A 27,982-nucleotide genomic window follows, 5' to 3' on the forward strand; every position below is an offset into this window, starting at 1 on the left:
CCTTTATTTTCATTTGCTCATTTCTAAGCCACATATTTGATCATCAACACACGAAACAAGTAAAATCCAACACTGCCAAAATGCCCATTAAGTACTTGAAATGCTCATCATGTGATGACCGCCATGTGATACCCGGTTAAACCCAATTATATGACTTTAAATATAGTGCCAATATAGAGAGCTGCAGGCTTTTTTTGAGATGAAGAAGAAAATTATGAAAAAATAGGAGACTGCTGTTGATGTGAAACTAAAAGAAGCAGCTGAGATAAAAACCATAAACAGTGTAAAAGATAGATGCAACTATCTTCACATTACCCATTTGTTTCTCATGTTGCAACCACATGTAGCACACTAGTGGCTCTATCTTATATATGTTGTACTTCATTTACCATAAATAAATGTTAAAACTGAGATTATTATTGTTAATAATATTTTGAAATTTGATCCAGATTTGAGCAAAGTTGGGACAGGGGGTTACAGAGCATACACCTGTGTAGCATGTTTGGGTTATAACTGCAGCTTATTACAGCAAGTGTAGAGCGGCGCTTATATGAGCGCAGTTTGTGTTTCACCACTTTGGTCTCACTTGTTGCTGACGTTTTCCTCCTCTTCCTGATTGGCTAGCTTCAAAACTACTTGAATACTTTTAGAAAAAAGATCGAGTTCAAATATGTGTTTGAAATATGTCTCATTGTTACTCAGTGTAGCAGAAAATAATCATTCCGATTATATAAACAATTAACGAATGACTTCATGTAAAGTCTTTCCCATGTACTGATATTCAGAGCTGCAGTTTAGTGTAAGAAGTCTACATATGTGAGGAACAGCTGATTTCCACACTGTTTGCTGTCTCGGTCGAACCTGATTTGCCAACCTGCTGAGGCTGTTAACACATAAGCAGATTTATCCGGTTAAGCCGTTGCCTTCTGATTCGTCCACTTTGCACAGCTACCCCTTCAGTAGCGAGCAATTATCAGAGAATCCACATTTGACAGCCGGTCAAATTTGAAGAAAGGGTTCCTAAGGGCTGGTAACGTGGTTACATCGAGCGGTGTGGCTTTGCGCATCGGTTTCAGTGCGCACACTGGGCGCCGTGGATGCGCATCCACGGAGAACAACTTAGCCCGACTTCATCTGGAAACCTTCTGCTTTCCTTAACGGCTTATAGATGAAAACTACCCTGGAGGAAACTCTTCGTAGGACAAGGAGCCCGTCAGTCTGCGGCGCACGGTGCAACACCGGCGACCATGTCGGACAACTTCACGGATTTTAACAACGACACCCTGCCGGCGGCCGCCGTCACACATTTAAACTTCCCAGCTCTCATTTTCGGGATTTTCTTGATCATCGTCGTCACCTGTGGAAATGTGCTCGTGTGTATAAGCGTTTACTTGGAGAAAGCTTTAAAAACCACTACAAACTACTTTATAGTGAGTCTGGCATTTGCAGACCTGCTGCTGGCGGTGCTGGTTCTCCCTCTCTTCGTTTACGCAGAGGTAAGAGCCGTATTACCCAACAGGCTTATCAGGTCAGCATTTAGTACAGCATGCGTGCAGATGAGTCTGACTGTGACTCGAAGAAAGCGTCAGACAGAAGATAAGCAGGTATCTCTACATCTCCTGCAGTTCAGATGCAACATTAACCAAGAGGAAATGAAAAATATATAAAGACTGAAGGCCGCACAGTGTGGCTTCAAGACTTCACAAAATCCAAGGTGCCCATAAGAACTTTAAAGGCCTGGAGACTATAGACGTAATAGACGTAACCAAGACGTACAAACCACTGTGCAAAAATAGCAAAACTGGGGAAAAAAACACATGCTTGCTACAAAAAACAGTAAAATGCAAACTTTAGACTCCAAACCCGTCTAAAATACCCTTAACCTCATAAGACCCGAACTCTTCCACAGCATGCATTTTTAATTTCTCTTTGCTATTTGGGCTGATTGGGACCTGATGAATGTAAAAACAAAGAATTTTTTTTGTTATTTTACCTGATTTTTGTTTCTGAGAAAAATGAGAGCCACATATGAGGACATCGGTTTTAAATTTCAATAGAACAGTGTCAGTAAAACGTCCTCGTTAGTGGACATCAGGCCCTTGTAGAGCAAAATTTAGTATTTTGGTCTAGACAGCCCAAAATGTGATGTCCACATATGTGGATGTCAGGAGGTTAAAGAAAAGAGCATGGAAACACAGAAAATAACAACTCCAAATATATGGTAAATGGCCTGCATTTATACAGCGCTTACTAGTCCCTAAGGACCCCAAAGCGCTTTACATATCCAGTCATCCACCCATTCACGCACACATTCACACACTGGTGATGGCAGCTACATTGTAGCCACAGCCACCCTGGGGCGCACTGACAGAGGCGAGGCTGCCGGACACTGGCGCCACCGGGCCCTCTGACCACCACCAGTAGGCAACGGGTGAAGTGTCTTGCCCAAGGACACAACGACCGAGACTGTCCAAGCCGGGGCTCGAACCGGCAACCTTCCAATTACAAGGTGAACTCCCAACTCTTGAGCCACAATTGCACGCAGATGCACGCAGATGCAAAATAACAAAGATGCAAACAGAGATACAAAAGAAACCGCAGAGTGACAAAATCAGCACATATCGGTAAAATGATTACCAAAAGAAAATGGCAAAAGGACTGCAAAAAGATGCAAAATGTGACGCTTCAGTTTCTAATAATGTGTGAGCCCTAAAGTACTAGTGGACAGAAAGCTGTTGTCTTGAATTCAGGTGTTTATTAATTATAACAATTCTGGAGGATTAACACTCAGATTGTTGTGACTTAGCGAGGTAGCTAATTATACTCATCAGAAAAAGAGCATCATAAAACAGAGACGGCTGTTCGTCTTTCATCAGGATAAATAAAGACCGAGGGGAGACAGTGGGAGCTTTATTCTGGTGTTGAGAAAAGGTACGACCCATAATTCACAACATCTGCAGGCAAAAGACCAGGATGTAGCCTTGCCTTCAGTATCAGGAGCCACCTGCCTGCATGCCTGCCTGTCTAAATATAATAGAGACGCCCTGCTGAGGCTTCCCCTTAAATCCTCCTTAACTAGCTGCATTTGAGATCTTGTTATCTGTGCCAGTGGTCACAGCCAGTTAATCTTCACACCAGTGCTTTGTCCACATACAGTCACTGGATTAGAAAGTCTGTCTGAAAGTTAACGCCTACTGTGCTTGCTGAAGAAGTCAGGGGACAGAGTCATGCTTCATGCAGGAACGTTTGTGGCACTAAGACAAGAGGATTGGGAATATTTGCAGTGAGTTTCTTTTGACTCAAGGTTTGTGTGTTTTTGTGTTTGTTTATGTGTGTGCAGTTTCAGGGTGGAGTCTGGTCCTTAAACATGCTGATGTGTGATGGCCTGATGACCATGGATGTGATGCTGTGCACCGCATCAATATTTAACCTCTGTGCTATCAGTGTGGACAGGTATACCTCTTTACGTTGCTCCTACATGCTTGCTTTTACTGTCAAAGGCATTCGATGAAGATGAGTCTGAAAGGTGAAAACTAACAAAAACACAGCAGATACTATGATTAATCCTTCAGCTGTTCTGGACACAAATACTTGCTACAAAGAAGAAAACGTAATATTAAAAAGGGAATTTCATCATATAGTTATTTCATTCAGATAACAGTGTAATCCAGATATACTCCTCACATTTTGTTTCCTATAAAATAATTAAGTTCCAAACTGAAATTCAAGTTAAAAACAAGCATTAAAACAAATGTTTCGTGGACTTTCTGTATCACCACATCCACACTAAACTGAAATTTCTCTATTTTTAAAGGCCAATGTCAGGTTATTTCAGTCTGGTGAATTAACCATTAATATGGCTGTTGTAGCTTTAACTTTGCAACTTTGGTGATTTGGAAGAGAACTCATCATTTACGGGAGAGCATGAAAAGGTCCAAGGTCACTGCAGCTTTTCAAAAAGCCTGATTTACTATAAATCATTACAGCTAAAATAAAATGACAGAAAATATAGCTGCTTAGGACGGATATATTCGTTTGCCAAGTTAAATCAATGTTGCGCCATGGGAGGTTGTAATGAATCAAAATAGTTTTTTGAATTCTCTCAAAGGCACAGCCACCACAAAATATTACTCTTGAGCACTGCAGCCAGTGAGTAAAGTCATCCTGAGTTCAGGATCACCATCAGGCCGGGGTCCTTCTGTGTGGAGTTTGCATGTTGTCCCCCGGTACTCCCACGTCTCCCACAGTCCAAAGACATGCAGTTAGTGGGGTTAGGTTAAATAGTTATCTGTGTTAGTCCTGCGACAGACTGGCGACCTGTCCAGGGTGCCTCACACCCTAAGACTGCTCGGATAGGCCAGAGGAAAAGCTGCGTGAAAACCTTACTCTGTTTAACATCAATTTTTTTAAATGAAATTTTCATAGAGGGGCTAAAAATTTTGTCCCTGTGTTTGTCTAAATGTCAGCAGACAGTCATCCAAAGCCTTTAATAGACTGAGTCCACTTTACAAATGACTGTCAAAGCTCCCAGGTCTATCTTTTTATTTAAAACCTCCAAACAACGCTTACGTACCCAGCGTGATCGATCAAGGTAAAAAGTATAACTTGACAGTAACTATGACTGAATTAGTCTCCGGAGTCTTTGCTCAGTGACACGAGGACAGAGAATTATTTTTGTAACTCAGAATAATTCAGCTTTGACACTGAAATTTACATTTTTAACCTTATACATTTGAAGTAACAGGAAATACTGAAATGAAAATCATGCAATATAAACTCTGAACAGCTGTGTTACTGTAAGAATAACAGTTTTTTCCAGTGTTGTGAACCAGGCTGAGACTTCCTGTCAGAAGTGGACAAAAGCTAAATGTTTCCTAGGACAAAGTTTAGATTATTTTACTTCTTTTACTTACCAAAAGACTATTTACCAGTATTTAATGTATTTAATGATAGCTTTACTAAAAATGATTAGACAATCAAATTTGGACTACACATAGACTACGAATGGAAACCAAAATGCTTCCAAGCGCTTGAGATCATGATGTTAAACATATCCTTGTGAACGCTTCTTTCTTTCTGCAGGTTTATTGCCGTGTCCATTCCACTAAACTACAACCGCAAACATGTGGACCATCGTCAGATCATCCTGCTATCTGCCACCTGGCTGCTGGCCTTAGCAGTGGCCTCGCCTGTCATATTTGGCATCAACAACGTACCTAACCGTGATCCCACAGAGTGTAAATTGGAGGACAACAACTATGTGGTGTATTCCTCAGTCTGCTCCTTCTTCATTCCTTGCCCCATCATGGTCCTGCTCTACTTTGGGGTTTTCCGCGGGCTGCGTCGCTGGGAGGAGACCCGTAAGGCCAAACTACGAAGCAGCATCGAGGCCTGCAGGAAGCTGCAGCACGCCGCCATCACCACGACCCTCGCCCCAGTGCCGGGCACCATCCCTGGACCTCTGCCCATGCCTCTGCCCAGGATTATTGAGAGAGATCTAGCCCAGTCTCGCATGGATGATTCTGGCGACTACATACAACAGGAGATTCCTTATCCACGGCAGTACAGAGAGAACTCGGTGCCTACGCTGACCTTCAGCCAGCAGCAAATGAAGACGAGAGCCAAGCTCAACAGCAGGGAGAGGAAAGCTATGAAGGTCCTGCCTGTCGTAGTAGGTGAGTGCCTTTATTGGTGAGCCAGCAGCACCCGAGGACCGTTAGTGTTACCAAGCTTTAGTCCAAATCAGTGTTTTACAACTCTGGGTGGATAGTTGACAGAAGCAGCGCTGCTGTGATAACCTGCGCTGTAGGATTTGATCTGTAGCTCCTCTGCCTGCTGTCGAAACACGTTGACCTAAGTGTTCCTGTTATTTCTAGCAGGCTTTTCGCTGTCGCTCGGTTTACGTTCATTCATCCGTTCAATCATTCACATCAATGATTCGAGTCGACAGGAGGTTTGTGTTGTGATCGCTAAAAAGGGAGACGAATCAGAGTTTCCTGAGCTCATTTCCTGTTGGTCAGCTGGCATCAGAAATGTTTTGGGAAAAGCAGAAAGCAGCGTGTCACAGTTCTCTTATGATGCCTCCGTCCAAGCATGCACGAGCTGTGCTGCAACCTCAGAGGCTGCAAATGAAGCTGACATAATTCTGGTGTAAGCCGAAAAGCCTCAACTATAAATGAAATCAAGTTAAAACTGATTTAGGACACTTTCTCATGGGGAGTATGACCTTTAATACAAGTGTAACAGTGAACTAGGTTTTATAATCTTTCTAATCTAATATAAATAATGTTAGCTGAATGTTGCTGTTGAACAAACGAAAGCCCGTCCAGGGCTTGGTTTATATTTTTATGTATCTCTTCCAACAACATGGATCTTTTCCTATTATGTGGCTGAGCTTCCATAGTTACTCAGTTACAGCTTGTTGGACAAAGATACTGAAACACAGAAAACTGCTGTTTCTTCTCATTTTGGTTACACAAAGAAGCTTGTATTGTGCACGTCTGTCACAGATTATAAACCAGTGACACACCTGCATAGCAGAATCTAGACTTACAGGCCAACAATCTAGATGTCCAACCGCAGCTGAACTGAGCAGAGACCGAATGTGGAGCTGCAGATTGGAGCAGTGCGAATGCTGGAAGAGAGCGAGGCCGATGGCAGACGTGGACAAGATGACACATTTGAATTGTTCTACTTTTACAGTAACTTATTAAAATGTGTTTCTTATCTTGTTGTAGCCAGCTTGAGGTTATTTTTAAAGTACAGGCAGAGACTGATTCAGTCTTTCATAGTGAAGGCCCCGTTTTTTATAACCAATAACAGAGGCGGATTACGGGGGGGGGGTGTTTATAGGCTCTGTTTTGAGTTTTGTTCAAAACTAAATGACTTCATATAGGGAAAAATATATATCACTGATCCAGAATTAAAACAGGACTACAACAGCTCAAAATCAGGACTACTTAGGACTTAACCAAGACAGACCCAGAATCAGAACTAGATGATAGTAGCACTAAAAATCATCATAGACCTGCACTACACTTATTTTTTAATTCTACCAAAGTCCACTATTTAGATTCAGAAACGTTTATATAATTATTTAGCCTTGTTGTGCAAACAAGCCTGCAAAACTTAATAAATATAGAATTTGAAAAATAACAAACCTAAAAAGAAACACTAGGTACGAGATACATGAGGACCTATGATACGGTGATACTTTTGGTAAACAACCATTTGACTAACATGTGTGTCTCACCTGCTCTTGTTCCTCTCTCTCTCTCTCTGTTCCTCTCTCTCTCTCTCTCTCTCTCTCTCTCTCTCTCTCTCTGTTCCTCTCTCTCTCGCTCTCTCTCTCTCTGTTCCTCTCTCTCTCGCTCTCTCTCTCTCTGTTCCTCTCTCTCTCGCTCTCTCTCTCTCTCTGTTCCTCTCTCTCTCGCTCTCTCTCCCTCTCTGTTCCTCTCTCTCTCGCTCTCTCTCCCTCTCTGTTCCTCTCTCTCTCTCTCTCTCTCGCTCTCTCTCTCTCTCTCTCTCTCAAACACCAACATCATCAAATATACAGTTGAAACCAGATGTTTACAAACTCTTCATTGCTGACAATCAAGCCAACACATTTTCGAAACAACTCTGGCTGATTGGGACCCACACCCAGTTTCACACCTTGGCTCAGGCGATTAGAGGATCATCAGGGGGTCCTTTTGTCCCTCTGTGGGGGGAAACTCCCACTAGGTTTATATCTGGGACTCTCCACCATTTGACCTTAGAACTGAAGAAGCTTCTCGGATGAGAGGTGAAACGTCTTCAAGCAACTTAAAGAAGTCCAGACGCTTTTCTTTGCAAGCTCCTTTGACTACGATGACCTGGATGACTGAGAACCTTCACAGACATATCTATGTAGACTATGCACATATCATACAGTTGAGTGCGTAATCACATTTCAGTCATTCAGTCCTTTGGTTTGTTATAAATGCATATTGTGAGAGTGAACCTAACAGAAACCTTTAATAGTGTATCACAGTGTATCACATTTTTTACATATTAAATTAACTCTGAAAGAATGTCCTGTGGTCAGGCTGAAACCATTACTCACTCTGTGGCGGCAAAGAAAACCATCTCTCTTCTCTTTAGTTTTTCCTCCGTGGCAAATCCTTACGGGCCATCTTACAGTGAATTTGATCTTTTGTGTGTGTGTGTGTGTGTGTGTGTGTGTGTGTGTGTGTGTGTGTGTGTGTGTGTGTGTGCGTGCTTCACCTGTGGAGGTCACTGGTCTGTCACAGAATGACACAGAACCATTCACACTCCACACCAAAGGGTCAGATGAGCAACAGATTTCAACCCAAGACTTTCTTGCTGTGAGGCAGCAGTGCTGACTACTAATATCAGTGCCACGGGGGCGTCACATTTGTAGGTAAATGCCCTTTTCAAACCATTACTTAACCCAACACCTGAGGAACAGAAACAAAGATTGTGACCATATTTAATACTTGTGGCCAGCTGCTGACTTTGTCACTATCACTGTAGGTTTTCTGTACAGACAAGTGGTAGCTGTTACACAGACCACTAAAAGATTGGACAACTGTAAGAAAAAGCAGGAAAAACAAGGGAATTTTGGTTTTGGGAGCTTGTTGTTGACTGAGAGCTAGCTGGAGACGAGTTTAGCCTGGCATATGGACAGCTGGAGCTATGGATGAGTAACTAGTTTGGTAGAATAGAGCAGGCGTTTAATAGACTAGCAGAATATACACACTGGGAGGCTGCTGCGTTGTTATGGTTCAATGAGCAAAGAGCTGTGGGATGGCCGTTTAATGAGAGGAAAGTGGGGGATGCACATTTATGACAAAAGAAGACTTGCCTGGTCTAGGTTTGGTGTCACGCATACAGACACTGACAGTTAGCCAAGTCTACAGTCAGGCTGAGTGGAAGTGGCAGAGCCGGGTATTTAAAGGGCTTGATGACTGAGTAAGCTGCAGCTGCTAAAGCTCTGGTTCCAATACACCTGCCACACACACACACACACACACACACACACACACACACACACACACAGACAGACAGACACTACAGGACTAACGGCAGGTCAACCTGACCCAGAAAGGGATGTGTGGGGGAGTCAGATTTGGAAGCTACAATACTACTCATTATCCAAATGTCAGTCATTATCAGTATCTCTCTCTCTCTCTCTCTCTCTCTCTCTCTCTCTCTCTCCATGTATATATTTATATATATACACACTCACGGGGCTCTAGACTAACTTTTTGCCACGGTTGCACTGGTGCACCTTTTCTTAGGCTAGGGCTGGGTATCATCACTGATTTCTATAATCCATTCGATTCCAATTCACAAAGTCCCGATTTGATTCAACTTTGCCTCAGACAGTCAGAAATATTATAATTCTGATCATTTATCAGTACTGACACTTGTGAGACTTTATCAGAGATGTGAGCATCACAGCAGAGGCCTTTGTGTCAAAGTAACTGAGAATAAAACTCAGAAAAACATGAAGCAGATTTTCCTGGCCTGGCTTTTTATAGCAGATAACCTTAAAAAATTCTGCATTTTGCATAATTTTAAAATGTTTAAATTCCTGTCCGAGGTCATTTAAGTAAAAAGATTAAAAAAAATAAAAAAAAGACAGCGGCCGACAGCGCTGTAAACAACAGTAGACTGATGGGTGATAAGCGAATGAATAATGCAGAAAACAGAGATTTGAATGGTAAATGGCCTGTATTTATATAGCGTTTTACTAGTCCCTAAGGACCCCAAAGCGCTTTACATATCCAGTCATCCACCCATTCACACACACATTCACACACTGGTGATGGCAGCTACATTGTAGCCACAGCCACCCTGGGGCGCACTGACAGAGGTGAGGCTGCCGGACACTGGCGCCACCGGGCCCTCTGACCACCACCAGTAGGCAACGGGTGAAGTGTCTTGCCCAAGGACACAACGACCGAGACTGTCCAAGCCGGGGCTCGAACCGGCAACCTTCCGATTACAAGACGAACTCCCAACTCTTGAGCCACGATCACCCCAATTTGAGAGAGAGAGAGAGAGAGAGAGAGCGCTGTGCATGAAGTGTGATTTTATCGTGGTGGAAGCAAAACAGCAAAAGTCAGAGTGAATTCATGACGATGTTTATCAAATGTGAAGCGTAGTTTGATCTTCTTTTGCTGCTGGTTCAGTGAATTTTGGTTGGAGAGAGACAAAACCTGCAGCTCAGACTCTAGCGCAAAAAAGACGTAAACACAGCGCGGACCCGATGCATCAGAATCGGTGAGCTGTCGGCTTTCAGCCCCGACGGCTTGTCTGTCTACGGGCCGTCGGGTGAGAAAGCCGAGAAAGAGAAAGCTGATTCTGTTGCGTGGGGTCTGCTCTGCGTTTACGTCTTTGTCTGGAGTCCGTGTACCTGCTCTCATTTACTGTTTGGTGGTTGTTGAAATAGTTTTATGAGCTTTAACCTGAAATTCTGGCGTTTCTGGCAAAATAAGTTTATATTTAAATGTCAATTCAGGATTTAATGAATCGATATCGCTTTATTCAAGCTACTCACCTCTCTATCCAAATCAAATGTACACACGAAGCACTACGGGAATATCTGGACCACGGCCAATCAGAGAGGCCCCGCCCCTGACTGTCTCTGATTGATTTAGACCACGATAGGGGCATAATGTGTGTCTGCTGTTGACCACACGGAGACGTTCAGAGTGGCGGAATTTGTTTTTGGGTTTTTTGTAGCAAAGAAAAAAAATATTCATAACTCTATATTTCAGATTCCTGACAGCGCTTTAATTCAATTCAATTCAGTTTTATTTATACAGCACCAAATCACAACAGTTGCCTCAAGGTGCTTTATATTGTAAGGCAGACCCTACAATAATAGATACAGAGAAAAACCCAACGATCATATGACCCCCTATGAGCAAGCACTTTGGCGACAGTGGGAAGGAAAAACTCCCTTTTAACAGGAAGAAACCTCCGACAGAACCAGGCTCAGGGAGGGGCGGGGCCATCTGCTGTGATTGGTTGGGGTGAGAGAAGGAAGACAGGATAAAGACATGCTGTGGCCACCCTTTAGTGACAGCTCTGCAAACCCTCGGCCTTCTTTCAGTGAGCTTCATGCGTGACGACTGTGACAGGACTGTGACAGGAAGATGGCGCCTTTGCTCGGCTTGCCGTCTACCTGCCTATGCTGTGTTGTATTTTATGCTTTTATATCAGCCCTGACGTTTAATATATGGAGCTATGCTGCTGTGATTTACGACCGTTCTTCCTTGCTCCACATCAAAGACTCTATGGAACGTCTTTATGATGACTGGGACAGTTATAGAAAAACTTTCCCCCCACCATTTGTGCACTCTTCCACCTCACTGGATTACTTCTTGCTACCTGCGAAACATGCCCTAAGCAATTCCAAGAAGAAATCGAGGAAAAGAGGCTGTAGGGCTGGCATCCAGGTACACATCAGACGAGACTACAGATCGGAGATTTCCCGACTCGTCTGGAGGCGTCCCCGGTTTCTGCTGCCAGTTACCCTTCCGGATTTGATTGGAAACACGTACTTGCAGCCACTACAGCATGGATCCTGCCCATCTGATGCTCTGGATTTTGCCGATTATCTCCCCACCGCTGCGCCCTCACAGCCCGCATCGCACAACCGGTGGTTGGCCCCGCCGGTTCCGTGGCGCTGCTGGAGACCTCGCGTGCGGGCACGGTGTTTGCTGTCAATTCCACTCCGACAAGCTGATGGGAAACCTGCGCTGTCAGCTTTTAATCGGATCGCGCTCTTGAACGCCCGCTCCATCGCAAACAAATCCTTCTCTCTGAATGAGCTCTTCACAAGGAAAAACCTGGACTTTCTGTTTCTCACCGAAACATGGCAGAGGGATGGCGAATTTATTCACCTAAATGAACTGCGTCCTGCAGACTGCTCTTACTTGGGCGCCCCCCATTTAGGTCGCCGTGGTGGAGGTCTTGCCGTTGTCTTTAAGGACAGTTTCACCTGCAGAGGTATGCAAACTGAAAACTATTCTTTCTTTGAGTCGCAAACAATTAAGGTGGGCTCTACGAACATCTTTCATTGTGTTTTAGTCTATCGCCCTCCTGGCCCTGCTACTGAGTTCTTAAAGGATTTTATGGACTTCTTATCTTCTATTATCAAGCTGGAGAAAGCTTTAATTCTTGGGGATTTTAACATTCATATTGATGATGCCTCATCTAACTCTGCAGCTGAACTTCTATCTATATCAGAGTCTTTTAACTTTGTCCAACATGTCTCCGGTCCAACCCATGTAAAAGGCCATACCTTGGACCTTGTTTTTTCCTTTGGCCTCAACATTGGCAATGTGTTTGCTGAGGATGTACATTTGAGTGATCATAACTGTATCTTTGTTGAACTTAATTTTAGCTCTAAACAGACGCCTGTGAAGTTAAAAACTCATAGACGCATAATAACTGAGACTACTGCTGAGAGGTTCTCCATTATGTTTGACAGGTCTCCACTTGTTATGATGTAAATGTTCTTATTCAGTCTTTTAATAGGGAATGCACATCCATTTTGGATCAAGTGGCACCTATTAAAACAAGCTCGGCTTTACAAAAGAAGACATGCCCTTGGATAAATGAGTCTATCTTAAACTTAAGGAGAATATGCCGCAAAATAGAACGACTATGGAAGAAAACCAAACTTGACGTACACAGGCTCCATCTTCGAGATCTCATGCTCTCCTTAAATGACACAGTGAGAACTGTTAGATCAGAATATTTTTCTAGACTCATAACAAAAAACAACAGAAATCCCAAGTTTCTTTTTGACAAAGTTAGTGCTATTGTCTCCCCAGATGTGGTACCTTTAGATGTACACTCTAAAGTAGATAGTAATAAACTCCTCCGATTTTTTAATAAGATTAACGACATCAATGCTAAAATCTCCCCAAAGCTTTCTTGTTCTCCGAGTCAGGCACTCCCTTTGTACTCCTGGTCGACTTTTACAACAGTAACATATGATGAAATAGCAGCCCTGGTGGACAAAATGAAGCCGTCCGAGAGCCCCTCAGACATTATCCCCACTAAGCTTTTTATTAATGCCTTTGACACCATTGGTCCTTGGGTTGTGAACCTTTTTAATGTTTCTCTTCAGACTGGGGTGTTCCCCAGCTTTTTTAAACATGCCATTGTGGAACCAAGGCTCAAAAAACCCAACCTGGACCCAACACTACTTCAAAATTTAAGACCTATCTCCAAACTCCCATTTATGTCAAAACTCCTTGAGAAGGCAGTAGCTGTCCACTTTACGGGATACTTGGAGAAATATAACATCCATGACCGTTTTCAATCTGGGTTCCGTAAATTGCATTCCACTGAGACAGCACTACTGAAAGTTACTGATGATATTATGATGTCAGCAGACTCCGGAGAATACACAGTCCTAGTCTTGTTAGACCTCACCTCAGCCTTTGATACAGTCAACCATACCATAAATGGTAAATGGCCTGCATTTGTATAGCGCTTTATTCAGTCCCTAAGGACCCCAAAGCGCTTCACACTACATTCAGTCATTCACCCATTCACACACTGGTGATGGCAAGCTACATTGTAGCCACAGCTGCCCTGGGGCGCACTGACAGAGGCTCTGCCACCTGAGCTACAGCCACCCATCCTGATAAACAGACTGAGAGACCTGGTTGGGATGTCTGGCTCTGTTCTAGACTGGTTTTCATCTTATATATCTGAAAGGAGTTTTAGTGTGTCTGCAAACCAGATCATGTCGGAATCTACAGAGTTGTTGTGTGGAGTTCCTCAGGGCTCTGTGCTGGGACCTATTCTGTTTTTAATATACATTCTTCCTTTAAGTCAGATAATACAGCAGTTTCCTGAAGTATCTTATCATCTTTTTGCTGACGATATTCAGCTATATTATTCTTTTAAGCCTGCTGAAGCTCATAAGCTCTCCAATCTGATTGACTGTTTAACCAACATTAAACAATGGTTGAACAATAACTGCTTACAGCTAAACCCGGCCAAAACAGAAACTCTGATTATTGCACCAGGCAGTGCAATACCTGATATTAAACGGCGACTGGGTGACTTAGGTTCCTCACAGAAACATAACCTTAGAAACTTGGGTGTCATTTTTGATGAAGCTTTTTCTTTGGAGGGGCATTTAAATCAGACAGTAAGAACCTGCTTTTTTCACCTGAGGAACATTTCTAAACTTAGATCCATCGTGTCAACAAGTGAACTCGAGATGATAATACATGCTTTTATCTCTACAAGACTTGACTACTGTAACAGCCTGTTTACTTGTTTAAACATGAAAGGGCTAGCCCACCTACAGGTTGTTCAAAACTCTGCAGCGAGGCTACTGACCCGCTCGAACAAGGGTGCTCATATGACCCCTGTTTTAAAGTCGCTGCACTGGCTACCAATCAGATTCAGGTTCCATTTTAAAATTCTAGTTTTAACTTTTAGAGCATTACAGAGACAGGCACCCCCCCTACATTGCTGATCTGATTCATACACATACCTCCACTCGTAACCTGAGGTCAGCAAACCAAACCCTTTTAGTGGTCCTCCACACTCGTTTTAAAACCCGAGGGGACCGATCTTTCCAAGCTGTTGCACCCAGATTGTGGAATGCACTTCCCCTATTTCTACGGGGTTTGGACTCAGTGGAGACCTTCAAAAAGCAGCTAAAGACATTTTTATTTCAAAAAGCTTTTAATTAGACCAGGGTTTTCATGGTGTATTTTATGACTGTATTATGTTTTTACCTTGTAAAGCACTTTGTGACATATGTCTGTGAAAGGTGCTATATAAATAAACTTTACTTACTTACTTACTTAGTCACCTGAGATGGTTTCACCTCACAGGTGTGCCTGTCAGGGTTAATTTGTGGAATTTCTTGCCTTCTTTATGGAGTTGGGACCATTAGTTTTGTTGTGCAGCAGTCAGGTTGGTACACAGCTGACAGCTCTATTTGACAACTGTTAGAATTCATATTATGGCAAGAACCAATCAGCTGAGAAAAGAGAAATGACAATCCATCATTACTTTAAGAACTGAAGCTCAATCAGTCTGGAAAATTACATAATTCCTTTATGGGCAAATAGCTGCTAAGAAACTACATGGCATCCTGTTAAGACACCATTTTAACCACCACCAAGAAAAAGAAACAAGCAGAAGGGATTTGTTTGGGCCAAGAAACAGAAGGAGTGGACATCAGACCAGTGGAAATCTGTGCTTTGGTCTAATGAATCCACATTTGAGATCTTTGGTTCCACCTGCCGTGTCTTTGTGTGACACAGAAAAGGGAAACGATGGTTCCTACTGTGAAACATGGAGGAGCAGGTGTGATGGTGTGGGGGAGCTTTGCTGGTGACACTGTTGGGGATTTATTTAAAATTGAAGGCATATTGAACCAGCATGGCTACCACAGCATCCTACTGCGACATGCATCCCATCATTTATTTTTCAACAGGACAATGACCCCAAACACACCTCCAGGCTGTGTGAGGGCTGTTTGACCAAAGAGTGATGGAGTGCTGTCCAGACCTTTGACTGGTGTGTGTGTATGCTCATATGAATCTGTCAGTTACAACTTAAAGTGAAAAGAAACTTGATTTCCCTTTTGTACGCTCTCCACAGGTTGCTTCTTGTTCTGCTGGACTCCATTCTTTGTGGTCCATACGATGCGAGCCGTGTGTCTGACATGCAGCATCCATCCTGGTCTAATGAGCACTGTCACCTGGTTGGGCTACGTCAACAGTGCTCTCAACCCCATAATTTACACCATGTTCAACACAGAGTTCAAGAAATTCTTCAAGAAATGCTTCCGCAGCTGCTGCTGACAACAGATTTCCCACCACAGACTCTGCAGTGAGCTGAAGGCGGAATGACGAGACTGGGAATGGGTTTTGGAAGGATTTACAGGATTTACAGCATATGACTTCTGCTGGAAAGTCAGAGGTTTTCAGTTTAACCACTTACTTATGGTTGATAGTGGCTTGCTGACAACTTATTAAGATTGTTTCTAAGTTGCAAATACTGATCTTATAAATTCCATATCTGGGTCTGTTTTCTCCGTTGATGACGTGATTTTGTGATCCCCACGAATTACGGCCTAGAAAAAACTAACAGTGCATTTGTGGAAAGCTACAGAAAACAGATGAACACAGCCTCCCTTATTGAAAACAGAGATTTCACTTTGTCTACATGGCACTTTTTTTGGAATATACTGTCCATCAGCCTTGGCTGGCTGGGGTTACTGTGAGCCAGTTCCACAGAAGGACATGAGCATCTCAAAACATCTCCAACTATACGGAAAGACTGAGTAAGCTTCAACAGAGCAGAATGACAAGCAGCTAAAAGCAGCTTCAAGAGCAAAAACTTGTCTAAAATCAGCCACTCATGCCTACTGTTATGAATAAGCATAAAGCAACAGTTTGGCATGATGTGTTTCTTGCAGACAGATAAAGAAGATAAACACCGGTCTCATGTTTGTGTGGTAAATATGAAGCTACAGCCAGCAGCTGCCTAGCTTAACTTAGCTCAGAGTAGCTTAGCTTAGCTCAGTATAGCTTAGCTTAGGCTAAAGGCTGGAAAGAATAGAAACATTAAAAACATTGTACAGCTCTGAATTATCGTCATCTCGGCCACATAGTAGCAATTTTCAGTCATTAGAAGCAGAATTAGTAATCAGTGCTCGCTTATGAGTTACCCACTGAATAAAGACTTTTATAGTATTAGATGTGATTAGTGGCACAGCAAGATGCACTATGTAGGGTTACAAGTCCTACTTTGACTCTGCTCAGAAGACTGTATTGCCTCCTTTACATTACCAGTCTAGAATCTAGTGTGCGACCTTTTCCAGCCTTTATGCTGATCATAGCTGAGCTAAACAACCTCTGTGAGTGTGTTTGACTGAGTGGAAGGATATAATGATGTTGTGTTTATTCTATCTTCAGGTAAGAAACCATTCAAGTGTTTCCATACATAACAGACTGAATAAATTTTTTGATATAATGAAAAGTTCACATCAGTTCAATTTAGACTGCTTCTAGATCAGGCATGGCTAATCTGTAAAACTGTGCATCAGATCTTGTCGTATGAATTGTCAGGTACAGTTAAGCATTGTAACTGCCTAACTGATTTTAGCTGAAAATGGAAAAATGTTTTTCCTTCAGAGAAAGAGGATTTTGGAACGAGACCCAAAGTGTGAAAGATAACAATATTTAGTCATGAACTGCTGACATCTAATGAGCTGGTGTGAACCTCTTCAATGGTATACAACACTGAATATAGCACAGTCGAAACTAGCTTACTTTAACTGCTTTAAAGTAATTTTAAGATATGTAATAATGAAATGATTCATATAATATTAGTAGCTTTATGCCTTAAATTCAAAGGATGTTCTTGTCCATCATGATAGAATTGATCCATCTAAAACACATGCAAAAAAATGTAAGCTGTCGTGGAAATAATGAGTAATTTATTCCTTTCTCTGCTTCAGCGCTGAAGGAACTGCACGTCTACATAAAGTTTTGTTATATATACTATATTTACTCAACTTCTCATTATTACAGGAAATGAGTGGTATTAATAATTCTTTTTAAATTGCTAAATAACAGCAGCTTATGATACTTAAGATACCACATGTTCCTTCTGCAAACATTATTTTCTACATTTTCTTTCACATATAGACACATAATATGTAGTATGATTGTAATGCATGTTGTAAGGGGAAGAAAATTACAATAGTTTTCTGATACTGTAAGAAGACATTCTTGTTGGTTTAGTTCAAGGCATAATATAATGAAAATGTGTGCCATTTTAACGAGCATTTGTTGTTAATGTAAGAAACCATGCTAATATTGTTATTGTTCCTAGAGCAATATTACAGGAATATAAGATAAAACAACTATTGCTGTCTCACAAGATTCCAGTTAAAGCACATTATTGCTGAATAATACCGAAAAATCTTAAAAACAGCTATAGACGTTGCAATTTTATTTGGTCATTGGTGTATTTCCAGTGTGCTTGATGCTGAATGAAAGCTCACAGAAAGTTTTTCCACGTTTTGTGAGTGGTATCATTACCACTCTGTGTTTTGTTACTGACTGTGCCTACTGTATGCCACATCCACACTTTAAGTGGGAAAGTTTCTAATAAAATGTTTCATCTTTCTAAAAGCTCATCTTTAGTGGCCTTCATCTGAAATCTAATCAGCTCGGTTTGAGGTTGGCGTGGTGGGTGTATGGCATCGTTGGATGTGCCAGAACACGTCGTTCCAGGCACACAGACCACATCCCAGATGTGGTTTTAGCTCATTCTCATGGAGAGAGAAGGGACTGTGTACTGCATGTTAGTGTCATTTGTAAAAATCAAAATTTTTGATAAAGGTGGAGTTCAGAAATAAGCTGTGTCCTTTTTACTCGCGTAAATCATTTTGCGTCTTTCTTAAGCTGAGCATACGATTATTTCAGCTCCTGCTCAAACTGTAAGATTGACTCGCAGGGGTTAGAAGGTCACAATATCTTCTCTCGCTCTCTCTCCCTCTCTCACTCACACACACACACACACGCACACACACGCACACACATACCACCACCACCATCAACTTTGTTAAATTGCTAATGAAAAACATAATTGAGCACCAATGTCCATCCAACTCTTTTCACGGTTGTTGTGGTCGTGATAATTTTGTGAGGCCACATCGAAGAGGCTCGGATGAGCCAAAGTTCTACAAGTTGTGCCTCCGTCGCTTGTGTCCAGATCACACGCTGCACTGCTGCTCCATCTTTTCACTTCCATTTCTGTGTTTGTGCGTGCGCAGTGTGAGAGGCTGCGGTGACACCCTCACGAGGGGCGACAGGATTTCAAACAGGTTTGATTTTCTTACGACCAAAGGATTGATGATTTCCATGGTCGTGAGGTGTTAATCGCTTCTCGTTACCCCACGTATACTACACGATGCACGACGCACGATGATTAAGGCGAAACTTGGGCCGATCCCTAAAACGGTCACACGAATGAAAAATCAGCTCAAAATGACCTCAAAATCGCACCGTGTATGCCCAGCTTTAGGCATGATGAGGCTTTTGTAACCACTTTGCAGTTATTCTTGAGGCTCTTTGGTAGTTGTTTGTTTATAATCGAGGGAGTTTTGTGTAGTCATTTTGTTTGAGGTCGTCATGTCTCTGTCGTTATTTTGTTCTTTTTCAGGCGATTCTCTCTCTTTATAGTCACGTTATTAACCTAATAAGAACATTTTGTCTCATTGCTGCTATTTCTCTTTGAGGCCGTCATGTCTCTATCTAGGACCTGTTTCCTGTTTCTCTTTGACATGGCTTTCTGTCCTTTTGGTCATGTTGTGTGTCATTGTGGGCGGTTTAATAGTTTTGTTATCTGTGTCTGGCTGACCAGCTTCACTTCATCACAGTCACAGTGGCGGAGCGGGGGGGTGGCTTACTGGGCTTAAGCCCGGGTTGTTTTTTAAGAAGCCTGGGGTCTTTTGGAGTGTAATTTTTTCATAGTTAGATGCCTGGCTGACAACTGTATAAAACAAAAACTACACACAATATTCGAAGCACATAGCGCACACTGTGGGAATTTATGACTCTGCGTAAATCCCCCCTAATATTGGTATGATCCGAGCTCAGGCACTAAGCGAGGGGGCGGGGGCAGCTGCTGCCTGCGAGTGCGCTGTTGGAGAAGCGCAGGGAGGCAGACAGAGGAGAACTGAAGTTCGACCAGGTACCAAAGCAAATCATTCGTACTGTACAAATAATGTAAATATGACGGTGAATCACGAAAGATTGATATCAAACTGATCACTTGACCAATTTTACGTTACTTTCTCTTCGAGTGAATCAACAAATGAATGAAAAGGAATGAAAAGCGGAACAACAACAATGCTGTTTCTTTAGAGAGTCTTAGCTTACATGTGTGTTTATTTCATATTTTCAGTTGTTTCCCTCCACGGCTAAATAAATCGGTTTCAGTAATGCACTGATATACAAGAATGGACATAAGGAGCTTCTTTCAAAGAAAAAACTCAGGTAGATGTTATTTTATATATTATGCTTTGTATGTTGTTCAGTATATTTCTATGCAAAACAAGAGGAACTTCAACACACAGCAGTACATTCACAGTTGAAACCAGATATTTACATACACTTTATGGAAAACACAAGAACATGTTTTTACTGTACAACATCAATTTAGAGTAAACTTGTTTTGTTTTGGATAAATAAATATTGAAATATCTTTTGAATTAGTTAAATGTCAGAATAAAGAGAGACAGAGCTTCTATTTTTATCACTTTCATCAAATTTAGGAGTACATGTACACTAAGTTTATTGTTCATTAATAAGAAAACTGCAGACGATTCCATTCTGAGCTGAAGAAGCTTCTGATTGGTTAGTAGAGTCCATGTGAGTAAACTGGTGGCACAGCTGTGGATGCATATAAGGCAAAACACTGAGTCTGTTTCTGTGACATGGGAAAATTAAGAGATGTCAACCAAAACACCAGGAACAGAACTGTGGAGCTCCATAAGTGTGGCTCAATTTGAATACAATTTGGTGCCATTTACAATTAAGAAATACAGACAGTTTCTCTCTTTACTCTTAAAGTTAACAAATATGTTTTTTATATTTATCAATCTAAAAAAAATAAACATTTAGTCTGATTTGATGTTACAATTAAAAAAGTGTTTTTATCTGAAGAGTATTTAAACATCTGGTTTCAACTGTATATTTGATGATGTTGGTGTTTGAGAGAGAGAGAGAGAGAGAGAGAGAGAGAGAGAGGAACAGAGAGAGAGAGGAACAGAGAGAGAGAGAGGAACAGAGAGGGAGAGAGAGAGAGAGAGAGAGAGAGAGAGAGAGAGAGGAACAGAGAGAGAGAGAGGAACAGAGAGGGAGAGAGAGAGAGAGAGAGAGAGAGGAACAGAGAGAGAGAGAGGAACAGAGAGGGAGAGAGAGGGAGAGAGAGGGAGAGAGGAACAAGAGCAGGTGTAGTGCAGGTCTATGATGATTTTTAGTGCTACTATCATCTAGTTCTGATTGTGGTTCTGTCTTGGTTAAGTCCTAAGTAGTCCTGATTTTGAGCTGTTGTAGTCCTGTTTTAATTCTGGATCAGTGATATATATTTTTCCCTATATGAAGTCATTCTCTTTTGAACAAAACTCAAAACAGAGCCTATAAACAACCCCCCCCCCCCCCCCCCCCCAATCCCACATGCATACTACCCTTTAGGGCTAAGCCCCAGGTGTATCAAATGTCTGCCTCCGCCTCTGCTTCATCATTCTGATGGGAGCCAAAGATTTCCTCAGCATTTTGTGTGAGCTCCTTTTAAATCCACACCAGTTCTCCTAGTTGCACTTCAGCTGTGGCGTATAGGTTGTTCTGTCATCTTGGAGAACATTAAACAAGTATTTTTAGAGCTTTACAGAATATCTCTAAATATTGATTCTGCATGTTGCAAAATGAATTCTGGACCACTTCCCCATGTGAGGAAAATGAATCCGTCTTTACTTCTTAGCACTAACACAAGTAAGACAAGTAGTACCAAGACTCCTAAAAACTTTTACCTCCCTCATTCTCTCTGTTTCACCTTTGAACACAGACTCCATCCATCTTCTTAACCTTTATTCAGGGTCGTGGGGGGCAAAGCCTATCATAGCTGTCACAGGGCAAGACGCAGGCTACACACTGAACTGGTTCCCAGTAATACAGAATGCTCATTCAGTATTACGACTTGTAAGTCCAGAGAATCAGCTGCTGCAGCGGGTTCGTTGGCTTTATTTCCATATATGACGAACGTTCTGTTGGCTGCAAGTCTTCCATGGAAATCATATTTCACATTATTACTCCAGACTATAAATGGTTGTGTTGAAGTCCCTCTGGTTTCTGCTAATTCTGAGCTAAAGATGCTGCTGGGCATCTTCCCATGTCTCTGCAAAATCACCTTGTGTGCTGTTAAATCCTCCCAATTCTTTCAATCTTTGGGCTGAAGGAAGGACAATACTCGGTGTATAAATGCTCAATCAACAATCTTTTATTCCATACAATTCAACACTTTATGAGCATAAACCATCCGGATGGGGAGACATGCATGCAGAGGGACACAGCAAATCTCAAACTGGTGGAGGGTTACTCAAACTCTTACAGCCTCTGATGGCCCCCACCTAGTCGTAAAAACCTAACATTCACATATTTTCTAACTCCTAGCTGAGCCTGACTTATGACCTTGGCTCCCTGTCTCTCTGCTTACAGAGTACAGGGGGTGAAACTCCTGTGGAATGTGATCCGTCTCCTGCATTATCAGAAACCAAGGCCCTCTGCACACAATATTCTCTCCTTAACTCAGCAGTATGAAATGTCATGAAACAGTGTAAATCATTCACAGTAAATCAACAGCATAGGACAATATAAACCTATCTAATAAATCTAAGGATTTTTCACATTTTCTTCATCCAGAAGTGTAATGCAAACTAAAACTACACATTGATCATTTTCTCTATAATAAGTGTGATGCGGCTTACAGCAGTATAATAAGTCACTCATTTTGATTACAGGCATAAGATAACATATGACAGAATAATAATCTCACAGTGTGTGTGTGTGTGTGTGTGTGTGTGTGTGTGTGTAGTGATGGGATTTCCGGCTCTTTTTAGAGAACCGGCTCTTCAGGTTGTTTTGTTGCTTTAATTCATTTATTATTAACAACAATATAAAATTATGCACAAAAGGAATTACTAATGTAAAACAAAGTGGTTTTATTTATATATGTTTATATATAAATATATGTGGTGGTCCCTAGAGACAAAACACGTACAAACTCCAAAACACATTTCTAGCGTTAACTGAACTTCCAAAACAGCTGCCTAGATCACTTAAATTACACAGTTGGAAGCATATGTGTATTGTTTGTGTATTTATACACAAGCACACAAATATATTCAAATATAATTTTTTTAAATTAATTAATTAATTTATTTTTGTGTCCTGTCTGGCACTGTAGCGATCAGAATTATTGTCTGAAGGCCAAGAAAAATGCCCAACACATTTACTTTCCCAAGTGGGCCTTTTGCTATACTGGTCCACTTGATTGTCATAGTTTATTTGATCTTTATTAGTTATTTTTATTAGTTAAGTTATTGTAATCAGGCCAGACTGGACTCGGGGACGGGAAAGAAAAACAAGAAGAAAAGTTCAGAAGAAAGTTAACAGAAGGAGAGGGAAAGAAAAAGGAGAAAAGAGATAGAGAGAAAAGACAATGAAAATCTGCTTCATCACCTTTTTTTCCCCTCTTTTCCTGGATCACCTGTTGAGAAAAAAAGAAAACAAGCAGAAGAAGACTAGAGCAATAGAATACACAACATATTTTCAACATCATATATTCAAATAATTTTTTAAAAAAAGTTCATTTACCTGTTACTACCACACACCAAATCCGGTCATTGGTACTTGCTGCCTTGTGTAGCCTCTAGGTAACAAAAGCTCAACACTGCGCCCAGCATCCTGGAGCACTTCTGTTGTGTTTTGTACGTGTTTTGGAGTTTGCGCGTGTTTTGTCTCTAGGGGCCACCGTAAATATACTTTTATTTATTCACTCCACATAAAATGTAATAAATAAATCATATAATACAAAAACCAACTATTCACATTTCAACTTTTAACTATTTAAATTTTCAGCTTTTTCCTTTTAAACAAAATGATAGTAGCACAAACGAAAAATTTTGCAGCACAAACCAGCACAAACGTAGCACAAATGTTTGATACCACTTTTGTTGGATTTGAAGAAGGTGGGGGGGCCAACTTCACTCACATAGTATAAAGGGCTTTGGCTCGACCTGGCCCTTTGACCTAGGTCAGAGCCACGTCACCAGGCTCCTGATTGGTTGTCGCGGCGCGATTTGACGCTGGAGTTCAGATTTTTCCAACTCGAGCGGTAGACGCAAAACGCGCGTGTGCACAAAATGCAACACAAAAACTGACGCGCGTGGTTTTATTCGCGAGCCAAACGCGCCAGACGCGCTACACTGACGCCCGTTTCACGCGTTTTCGCGACGCAAATCTGCTTCCAAATTTTCACAGGACACGCAGTCGCGTGTCATCGCGCTTTTTCCATTGACTTTACATGTAAACCTGACGCTCTGGCCGTCTCTATCGCGGTCGGTGTGAACACACACCTCACTATGTGTGAGGTGTGCGTGTGTGTAGATGTTTGTCTTGTAGCTTCTTTGTGGTCATGTTGTGTAAATTAAATCCCAGGTTATGTTGTCATTTCAAAACTTACAGTTAAGCTCCAGTGTTATGTTCAAGTTGGAGATAAAAATATATAAATTCAATTAAATTTAAAAAGCAACAACAGCAGAATCACATGACCTCCTCTGTTCTTTTCTATGGTCATATCACAGCACAGGGAGCAGTGTGAGTCCTTGTTCGTTTAGGAATCCCTAAATTTAAACGAGGTGCAGTGCAGGTTTTTTTTATCACTCTGAGAGAAAAGTGGAACAGAGTGGACTGAATAAGAAAACTGAACAGACACAATTTTAACTCCCCAGTATCATTTCTTATAAGTGAAAGGCAAAGTAATTGGAAAAAGGAAAATGTCTTACACCAGGTGTAAAAATATACCTTTAATAGGCACCCAACTGAGATGTGCAAATTGAACATTAGGGTAGGTACAGATTATCTCCCCGTGAAGAGAACAAAGTTTTTACATCTCCATTGTTCATGTTTTATCTCGAGTGTTTCTAAAAGTAACAGAAGCTTGTCACCAGGAACTGTTGGGAGTTTTGTCCCAACGATATTCATGTTAAAAAAAATGTCAGCAGATGCTCCAGTGAAAAAGCCACAATCAGTGAATGATGAATTCTTTCTATAGAAAAGAAAACCAATAAAGTGTTGACAACGAAGAAATTTAATCAAATGTGAAAAAAGGAAAAAAAACACATTATTGACCAAAAAGTCTTTTTATAGCTTCTTAAGCTTATTTACCTTTTTTCAAACAGAACATTCTAGACTGCAACAGTTTTTTACTGAAAACGTGTTTTATAACAATCATACTTCAGCTTTAAAAAGTGGTAAACAAATATAAATGTATGCAAAGAGCTACACAACCTCAGTCTTTTCTCACTAGTTCACAGACTTTAAATCTTTTACTCTGTCAGGCATCTTCTCCACTCTGTGGCTCTTTAAATTTCTTGATCATTCTTCCCACTCCACTTAGTGACACTTGGAAACACAGTGATAACTTTGCATATCCTTCTCCTGCTTTGTGAGCATCAATAATCCTGAGTACTCTTTCCGAATCAGAATACTTTATTAATCCCGATGGAAATTAGGGTTACAGCAGGCAGCACGCTAATGGTGCATGTGCACTTACAAAGGAACCTTCTGACCAACTTTACACAAACATCACATTGGGGAGACATGTCAGAGAGGTAGGCTGATAGGAAAAAAACAACGAAAATACATAACATGAGGTAAGAGGAGGAGAGAAAAAAAACTCCACTCAGACTGAGCTCCTAGTGGGAGAACAGTTTGATAACAGAAAAAACACCTCAGCACAAAAAGCACATGACTATCAATACACCATAGAAACACAAGACAAGCAGTAAAGGGTAAAGGGTAAGAGAGAGCCGGTGTAGACAGCTCATCCGGTCCTGCAGCATGTCTGCGCTGGTCCAGTCGACTGCCATCTTCCTCGGTAGGGCACAAGCATCGAAGGCGTTTGGAAAGGGAGGGGGGATCAGTGTGTGCATATTAGTGTGTGTGTGTGTGTGTGTGTCCAGAGTTCAGCTGAGACAGTGTCCTTCGCCCTGCCAGGCTAAGCAAACAGTCTTCCAGCCAACCCAGGTGGCCTTGCATGGAATGGGGGGAACAGTATAAACACAGTCGTTATCAGGGCGTTTTGTTCAGCTCCAGCCTTGAGGCCGCAGCTGGCGCCGAAGGGGTCTCCACATGAAGTGATGATAGTTTTTACCTTAGTGCAAACAACTCATATGAATTTCAGAGCTGTTCTAACAGTCCAACACTGGTCTCTCAATCTCCCGTTGGAGAGCTGTGAGCTTTCTATGATGTTATCCAAACTTACGTTCCGTGATGTTGTCATTCTTTTTGCTCAAAGAGCAGGTCCTGAGAACTTACGACTGCAGTGCACTTCCCAAGATGTGATCGAATTTGCGCTCAAAGGTGTTATTCGAGCTAGCCCCTCCAGATGTAATCCAGTTTTTCACTCAGAGGTCTTGTTCTGAGCATTCACAGCAGCCGTGCGTTCTCCAAGATCTTCTCCGTGCTGCACTCAATGAGCCCATTTTTAGAAACTCATGCCTCGCCCCATCATTTCAATCCCAGCGGGCAGCCTTGTGGGGGTTTGAACAGCCGGTTCCGCTTCCTTAATTCTTCGATAAGTCAGGGCCAAGCCAGCTCCGATCAGCAAGAACCCTGTTATCATGAAAACCCTGTTTCTGTGTCTCCTGGGTTAAAGAGTGTACTGTGCTACCTTGACAATCAGTCCAAAACATCAGCATACCTCTACTGATAATCTTTTCCCCTACCATCAAGCAGAGTACTGAACAACCAGAAATGCAGACCTGATAGGAAAGAAATATAATTATAATTACAATTTTAGAGCTAATAATGACTTAATTGCAGGGAACCAACTGCTGTTTATTTTTTATGGCTTTTTGCCTGCAACTCTTCCATGACGACCACTTAGGACCAGATTTCCCAAGACTATAAATGGATGTTCCCTGAGCTGGAGGTGCTGCTGGTAATTTTCCCGTTTCTAAAACAACATCAGCTTGTTTGTTTTACCTGCTGGACTGTTTCTATGACTCCTCACTGCACTCCCCAGTCCCCAACATGAACCTGTTCATTCCCACAAAGTTTCTATTAATTAGAAACCTTGGAATTACAACATGCTGTTATTGATGTCATTCATTTTTAGTTTATTTAATTGCTTTAACCATTCTCTTCCCCTTTACTTTAAAGTGCTTACAGATTTTATGCAGGAATGTTAAACTCACACCAAAAAGTAATTATAAAAAAAAAATTGGTCTATGTATGTGTGTGTATGACCAAATATGACCATATATGCTCCTCCTTAGCATAACTACATCTATCACTACGGTCTTCTTCTGCTAGTCCACCACTACTATGTTTGGTTGGTTAACCATTTGCTAGTTTATCCATCTGTATATGGAAGTCAAACAAGATCTTAGCTTTCTAGCTGATCCCATTCTGACCTCAGGACTTCCAAGTGATACTCGGGACAGATGTTCCTGTACACTAGTTGTGCCATTCCAAGTATGCCCTGCCTGTTAGCTTCTTACACCCTGGTGTTGTGTGCCGAATTGTCTTTACAGAGCGTGCATCTGGGGTCTTGCCTGATGTGGTAGACACCCTAACCCTCTACTGACCTTAGTCTTGCACTTAGAACTTGTTCCTGCCGCCATGATTAGTGCCTATGTGCTGTGTTTCAGTCAGAGTTCATCCAGCCGTTGGTAGGATTTCTTCTATATGCCTGTGGTACATGCTATTCAGGTGCCAGTTCTGTTCCTGCTCCTCTTTTTTCTCAGGTTCCTCGGTTGTCCCGGTGTACTGACAGATCTTTGTTTCATCATTGATAGTGTTTCTGACACTCACTAGTCCTGAGCCTCCTGCTTCTACAGTCTCAGGGTGTTGGATGTGAACCCCTCTGTAAATGACTGGGACCCAGCACACATGCGTGGTAAGGACCTTTAGCGTCTTGTCAGTAGCTCCTGTTTCCTCCTTTCCCAGCCGATTATCCCAGCAGGGTATCTGAGGACCGGCAGGGCGTAGGTGTTGATTGCCCAGATCTTGTTCTTCCCATTGATCTATTGCAGAATGACCCCCTTGCTGCAATGAGTAAGGGAAAGCTTTGATGTGTTGTCCCTAAAGGTTGGTTGGACTCATCAGCTAATGACTACAGTTGTTTGCAAAAGATTATTATA

The 27,982-nt window shown here is 41.8% G+C and overlaps 1 protein-coding gene across 2 annotated transcripts; it reads left to right on the plus strand.

The window, feature by feature from the left end:
- Positions 1 to 867: 867 nt before the first annotated feature.
- drd4b (dopamine receptor D4b) lies at positions 868 to 27,918 on the plus strand. 2 transcript variants are annotated; one of them, XM_085277375.1, is made up of 4 exons: positions 868 to 1,496; positions 3,341 to 3,453; positions 5,083 to 5,675; positions 27,587 to 27,918. In XM_085277375.1, the coding sequence occupies exons 1-4, from the start codon at positions 1,248 to 1,250 to the stop codon at positions 27,610 to 27,612; spliced, it is 981 nt and encodes a 326-aa protein (XP_085133501.1). In that variant the 5' UTR covers positions 868 to 1,247; the 3' UTR covers positions 27,613 to 27,918. The 2 variants fall into 2 exon arrangements, with proteins under 2 accessions (XP_085133501.1, XP_085133492.1); XM_085277366.1 differs by lacking the exon at positions 27,587 to 27,918 and adding an exon at positions 15,640 to 18,390.
- Positions 27,919 to 27,982: the final 64 nt, after the last annotated feature.

Source organism: Mchenga conophoros, linkage group LG1 (assembly GCF_057382185.1).
Source record: "Mchenga conophoros isolate Kocher_MC1m ecotype Shallow Benthic linkage group LG1, M_conophoros_male_GT1.1, whole genome shotgun sequence".
Taxonomy (NCBI): domain Eukaryota; kingdom Metazoa; phylum Chordata; class Actinopteri; order Cichliformes; family Cichlidae; genus Mchenga; species Mchenga conophoros.